Source organism: Gobius niger, assembly GCF_951799975.1.
Source record: "Gobius niger genome assembly, chromosome: 2".
NCBI classification, from domain to species: domain Eukaryota; kingdom Metazoa; phylum Chordata; class Actinopteri; order Gobiiformes; family Gobiidae; genus Gobius; species Gobius niger.
This window is the reverse complement of record NC_136853.1, coordinates 24,142,937-24,149,679: the sequence shown is the minus strand read 5'-3', so window position 1 is coordinate 24,149,679 and position 6,743 is coordinate 24,142,937. Positions and strand designations below refer to the sequence as shown.

The 6,743-nt window shown below is 43.7% G+C and overlaps 1 protein-coding gene across 16 annotated transcripts in view; it reads right to left on the bottom strand.

Annotated features, from left to right (window-relative positions):
• Positions 1 to 1,338: 1,338 nt before the first annotated feature.
• The window catches only part of mast4 (microtubule associated serine/threonine kinase family member 4), a 34,774-nt gene continuing 29,369 nt past the window's right edge, over positions 1,339 to 6,743 (bottom strand). For 7 of the 16 annotated variants that reach the window (XM_079551252.1, XM_079551241.1, XM_079551253.1 and 4 more), the window contains one exon: positions 1,342 to 6,675. In XM_079551252.1, the coding sequence (XP_079407378.1) occupies positions 3,272 to 6,675 (3,404 nt within the window). In that variant the 3' untranslated portion in view covers positions 1,342 to 3,271. Of the gene's footprint in view, positions 6,676 to 6,743 lie in introns of all 16 variants that reach the window. The other 9 variants (XM_079551248.1, XM_079551249.1, XM_079551250.1 and 6 more) reach the window with 6 other exon arrangements.

Below are 6,743 nucleotides of genomic sequence, written 5' to 3'. Positions count from 1 at the left end.
GTCGGTGGGGAGTCCTTACCTCAAGTAGAGGAGTTCAAGTATCTCGGGGTCTTGTTCACGAGTGAGGGACGGATGGAGCGTGAGATCGATAGACGGATCGGTGCGGCGTCAGCAGTGATGCGGTCGCTGTATCGGTCTGTCGTGGTGAAGAGGGAGCTGAGTCGGGGGGCAAAGCTCTTGATTTACCGATCGATCTACGTTCCCACCCTCACCTATGGTCATGAGATTTGGGTCATGACCGAAAGGACAAGATCGCGAATACAAGTGGCCGAAATGAGTTTCCTTCGCAGGGTGGCTGGGCGCACCCTCCGAGATCGGGTGAGGAGCTCAGTTACCCGGGAGGAGCTCGGAGTAGAGTCGCTGCTCCTTTGCGTCGAAAGGAGCCAGCTGAGGTGGCTCGGGCATCTGTTTCGGATGCCTCCTGGTCACCTCCCGCGGGAGGTGTTCCAGGCATGTCCTAGTGGGACAAGGCCTCGTGGAAGACCCAGGACACGCTGGTGGGACTATGTCTCCGAGCTGGCCTGGTGTCGCCTCGGGGTCCCCCCAGAACAGCTGGAGGTGGTGTGTGTGGACCGGGAAGTTTGGGCATCTCTGCTGAGACTGCTGCCCCGCGACCCGACCCCGGATAAAGCGGAAGAAAATGGATGGATGGAGATTATTGAAATAGTTGAAAACTGTTTTAGTAATTGATTTATCCTTTTCTTTATACAGACTCAAAATGTAGTATTTTTGACAAAAAAACGACTTTGGTTATAAAGTTAGGGTACGTAAAGTGTTTTTGTACATTGTAAATTTCATAAATATCTGTGTCTCAGGACAATTCTCCGATCAGAAAGCAGAATCAGTGCCAAAAATGTTAAAATTAAGTATTTTCCTCCCCTACATGTTCCAGCCATGTCCTAATGTGTAGAATGAGCTCAGACCTGTTCACCACAACTGCCTCTAAAATACTGCACTGTCAGTCAGAAAGCTGTTACTTCGGGTCCGAAGTGCAGTCATGCACGAGCTTAATATAGAGCCTGCAGTTACACGTATGACCTGAGGTGGCAGTAGTGAGTATAAAAATGACCAACTTGCATCGAGTCTCTTTAAATTTACTCCATCAACATGTCCTCAAGCGTCATCACTTTAGCTTTATATGGTAAAAAGTTTGATCACCTTTCAAAGCCAAGTGATTTATTGTAAAAATAATATTCAGATTAATCGATTACCAAAATAATTGGTAGTTGCAGCACTACAAGACACCCCTTCAATCAATCAAAGGTAAACAGTTAGGCTATATGTTTAGATTAAATACAAAACAAAAATAATGTGAATGATTTTATTAATGCATTATTTTAAGAATAAATATCATTTATTTAACATCTATGACGTCCATACAGCTTGAGCAATATACAAGACTCAAAGGGCTTTTATTGCACTTAAATGTAAAGACAAACAACCAAAAGAGGATTAAGCTAGAAAAAACAAACAACAAATAGACAAGAAAAAAAGACAGTCTCACGCTAAAACCACATCTTGGACATAAGAAATTTGGTAAATTGAGAATCTACTAACTATACATCCATGATTCTTTTGTAAACAAACATTGAATGTGCTATTAGGACTGTCGTTTCAGTCGTCACAGAAAACAAAGATTGTTTTCCCAATTCAACAGACATCATGATGGGAGAAATTATCATTTTTATATTTCTTCTGAACGTTTGGCAAATATTAAGGTGCATTTGTTATCTCACATAACTGTAGCAATACATTTACGATATTTCTTGAGAGTAAACCTTTGAGACGTTTACATAAAAATATGTTTGAACGTAAGAAAGCCATGCAGGCACTTCTGCAAAATGAATGCATATTTTCACCTTATCTAAAACAGCTTAATGCACATTACTGTCGTCTTGCATGTGCTCAGATTTACTGACAGCCTTATTCTACATACTGATACTTAAGACACACTGAATGTATCGAGCCACTGTCTCTTTTTAGATTAAGTTTGTTTTTGCTAATTACTTCAAGCACACAGGCGGAGCTGAACATGGTTCTTACACCATCAGGGGTGTCCAAACTACTACATTGGGCCAGATGCTTCGTTCTCCTTGGTTTATCGGCATCTCTTCAAGAAAACTGACCAGGCATGAAAAATGTCGCTTGTACTGCATACATGAAAAACTCTCCAGGGCAACACTTCGATAGTAGTGGCCGTTCATCTTTTGCAAATTAAAGGTTTGGACAATGGACAACTCTGATTGATGAGGTAAAATTTCACCATGAAAAGTATTTGCAATAAGCTACCACATGACTTAGCACACGGACCGAAGTCCGTCTAAAGTCTTTCAAAAGGCGCTCTGTTTACAACCACAACTCTGTCGACCGACCCGAGGGCAACGCTAACCTGCTTATTGGTCATCACCTCATTCACTTGACATTCTACATGGTCCTCATTCTTTTACAAACACAAGTCCAAAAACAAAAACAGATAAAATGCTACATCTTAGAAAAAGCACAGTTAACTCCATTTTGTCTCAATTCAAGTTTAACACACGCTTAAAGTCACAAAAAAGATGCATCTGATCAAATACATCATTTTAGCTTACTCCATACTGAACTGCATTATAAAGCAGTAATACTGAGCATACAAACATGACACTGCAAAACTATACATAGAACTATTAAGCCCACATACCCCTGTTTGACATTGCCATATTTACACTATATTGCATAAAAATCAACATCTGTACATAGGAATGTGTTTTACACAAGAGCTAACAAACAGCAATTTACTTCCCAGATTTTCTAAGGCCCCTTTTCTGATTTTTGACAAAACCCAAATGTGAAGGATTGGTGCATAACAAAATCCCAACGTACACCACAACCAAATCCCAATATAAAGGTATTGTGAGCAACAATGGCTTCACAGCTAAATAGTGTTCTCTACTGCATTAGATAACATCTGCAACATTTGTCTTCAGAGTCTAAGGAAGAGTGCAATTCAAATTATTATGGCACTAAATACAGTACATCCCACCCTCATAAGGATCTTTCTACCTCCTGACCCTGATCATGATTGCACAAAGCATTTTGTATTGAGCAAAACTTAACTTGCACATTCTATAAAGTAACATACAAAAATGATATAAAAGGATTTTGCAACTATGATACAGCACTCACATCCACACTCAGCACTCCTGAATCAGGACAATCCAGTAACAGCTTCCCCGGTCCGCAAACAAAAAGGCATTATGATGTTACAATTGGAAATGCATTGTTGAAATGTCTATTTTCTGTTGCTCGAATTACGTGGTGACTCCTTCTGTTGCTTATTCCTGCTACTGTCCTTTTCTGACACATCTTTTTCTGAGGTAGGAGCAGTTCTAGATGCGTCTCTCTTAGTGTTTTTCTGGATATTTGACACCACCTCATGAGTGGATTCTTTCCTCTTTCTGTCCCCCTGCTCTTTTCGGGCACATGAGGTCTGTTGGGTTGGGGCGCTGACTCGAACATCTTTTGTATCTGGGACCCGGTGAGAGTCTGACCTGGGCCTTTCAGACTTCAGAGCTTCCTTTACAGACTTTAGTTCAGATTCTGGGATTGGAAAGCCCACGTTTTTGCCAGTGTTTGATAAAAGAATGTCCTTTCGAAGTGCTGGTTTCGGCAACACAGGTGGTGGATCATATAATGGTAAAGCAACATCTTTTGGTTTGGAGTCGGAGTCGTCCACGTGAGCTGGAGCACTGCGTTTGTGCAAAGTGTCTTTGGGTTTGGCATCAAAAGTTTGATGAGAAACAGGAGTCTGAGGCTTAATGTTTGAAGGTGAGCTACCAGTTTTTGTGGGGATACATTTTGGCTTTGTGTCTGCTTGGTCTTTCACAGAAAGTGTGGGTGCTGCGGGTGAACCTGTGGGCTCCCTTAACTTCCCTTCATTTTGGGGTGGGCAGTGTATGAGTCTCACCATGGGCTCGGATTTGACATCAGCACCGACTCGTGAGGACATGTTTTTGTGTTTGGACTCATGGATTACTTGAGGAGAAAGGGGGGATGTGTCTTTTGACACAGATTTGTGTTTGATACTAGGGCTAACTTTAGACTTTGTGGCAGGATTACCAGTGCTTTGAACCTCCTCTGTTTTAATAGCAGTGTGTACAACAGGCATCTTATTTTTGTGGCACACAGTGCTATGAACAGCATGTGCTGAAGTTAAACTTTTCTGTGAGGCCACAGTGCATTGTGCACCATCACTCCCCTCTTGTTTTTTCATGGGGCACATATCTTGTTCTTTGTCATCTGAAAACAGAAGTTTAGAGTCGTTTCGACCAAGGTTCGTGTTTGGTGAAATAGACTCCTCAGTCTTTTGTGCATACGTGTGTTGGCTTTGTATTGCCGTAGTGGACATGCCGTAATCTTTAGTTACTCTCAGTGCAACTTGTACATCATTAGTCGATGTTTCAGTCTCTTTTTCATTTCTGTCTTTGTTATTCAGATTTCTGATGGTCTCTTCTTTGTCAGTTGTATTGACTGTGCCACAATGAACCACCTTTTGTGTAACATTGCTGTGTGCATTTTCACTAATCACATTGATTTCAGTCATGTCCTTTGATTCCAATCGGGATGCGCTCGTTTTACTCGCAGAATCAGATATTGAAGTTGTGATCGGAGCTTGCAATTGTTTTTGTAAAGAACAGATATCAAAGAGTTGTTTCGAAAGTGGTCGTGAATCTTCTGGTTTTTCATTCTTCGAGGCAGGGAGCTTGCTGGACAGTTGTGCCTGTGTCGCCGAGACCACTAATGACTGAGTGGTGCCCGCAGCTGGAATTTGCTCCTGTAAAGGTGCCGGGACAGTGACAATATCTGTCCCCAGCCTGGCTCTGGTCAAAGGGCTGTTTGTTTTGGAGCCGTCAGTGTTGTGTAGCATAGTGTGAGGAGTGACAGCCCGTTCCTCCACTTCATCTTCCTGGTCCTCATTACTGACTTCCCGTATTGAAGGCGTTTTTCCATATGAAGAAAAATGGGAGCTGTGTCGAGGGCCTCTGTGTTCGTGAGCCAGAGATGAAGTGCTCTTCTGTGCCACCCTGTTCTCTTGTTTTACAGCAAATGTGAAAAGCTCTCCTTTACTGGTGGGACTTTTTAAACTTTCGCTACGTTTGTCCAGCCTTTTCTCACTGCTCGCCTCTGTTACCGGCTGTGTGCCGAGCATCACATTTAGTGTTTCAGAGTTGGGGGAAACGGTGGTTGGGCTTTTTGGTTTGTCTGTACATTTAATGTGGGGAATGGTTATTTGTCTCTCGCTAAAGCTTTGAAGTCGCGTGGGAGAGCTCACAACAACAGGCTCACTTACTTTTTCCATCATCTTGGACAAACATGTTTCAGTTTTAGAGATTCTTGGTCCAGACAGTATGCCAATATCCAAAGTTCCCTCTAAAGGTTTAAGAGAAGAAACGTGTCTCCCCTCAAGCTTATACTCAGATGAGGTTTTGCGAAGTGGAGATTCTATAGAGGAGATAAGATGAAGTTTTTCCACGGCACTTTCTGGTCTTCCAGAGAAAAACTTTGTGGGCAGTCCTTCAGGACTTGAGTGAATACTTCCCAATCCAGCCTTCATTTGATCATGACTTAAAACAGTGTCCAGCTGGAGACTTTTTGATCTTGTGGAACCAAAATTCGGACTTTCGTGCATGCTCGGTATGCGACGCGCACAGTCATCGCGTTCTTCAAATGACAGCCTCTTTCGAGTCAGCTCGATGTTAGAAGCTTTGAAGTCCAGTCTGTCGGGCTTGATGAGCTCTTTATTCAGTCTTGTGTGTTGCCTGTCAGAGTAGGATTTTGGGCTGCCGTCTCCATCACTGGTGGCACCCAGCTCGACACTCGCGTCTGACACATGTGGATTCCGCTTCTTAAAGAGCACTTCTTTAAGAGCAAAGCTAGAATTAGTCTCAGTGGGACACGCAGATTTGCCTTGGGTTTGATTTTCATCGCCATCGTCAACAAACAAAGAAGCCAAATCTGATTCGTGAAGTGCATCTTGCTTTTGAAACGACTCTCTTCTTTCAGACCAGTCCAACTTTTTAACAACAAGCTTCGACTTCAGCTTTTCTTTGTCAAGCTCTTCAAGTGATTCTTGACGACCCACCTTACGCGTGACGGGCCTTTTTAAGCATCCCTGTTCCACGGGCCGAACACGAGGGGCAGACAGGGGTTCACACATTTCCTCCACACTGTGCAGTTCACTCCTCAGTTCCTCCCCCTGCACGTCCTCCTGCGTCACTTCCAGGCTGTGTTTTCTGGGACACAGGTGCTTCTTGTCTCCTGTGTACGAGGGGGACAACTTTTCTTCAGACTGCACGCGCTTTAAGAGTGGCGAGCGAGGAGGCTCGGCACTTTTGGGGCGCACAATATGGCGGACAATGGTGGGAGGAGAGTGTATCTTTGCTGGGAACGTTTGTGGCGTCTTTGACATGGTGAGAAGAGGAGAAGGAGAGCGCTGTGGAGAAGTTGGCTGTGGAGTAGGAGAAGGTGTGCGGGCCAAAGGGGAAAGGGGAATGCTTCCAGCAGATTTGCGGCGGCCCTGGCGGAGTCTTGGTCCGAGGCTCAAGCCATGCAGGGTACTAGGACGAATGTTTCCAGAGCCAGCAGGTGAGTTTGGAGCACTTGAGCTTGGTGAACTGCTCTGGGATGAGTTACCTGCTGAAGAAATAGAACAAAGGAAATCAGTAGTAAAATATGCTTGTAATAACCATCACCATAACAAGGTA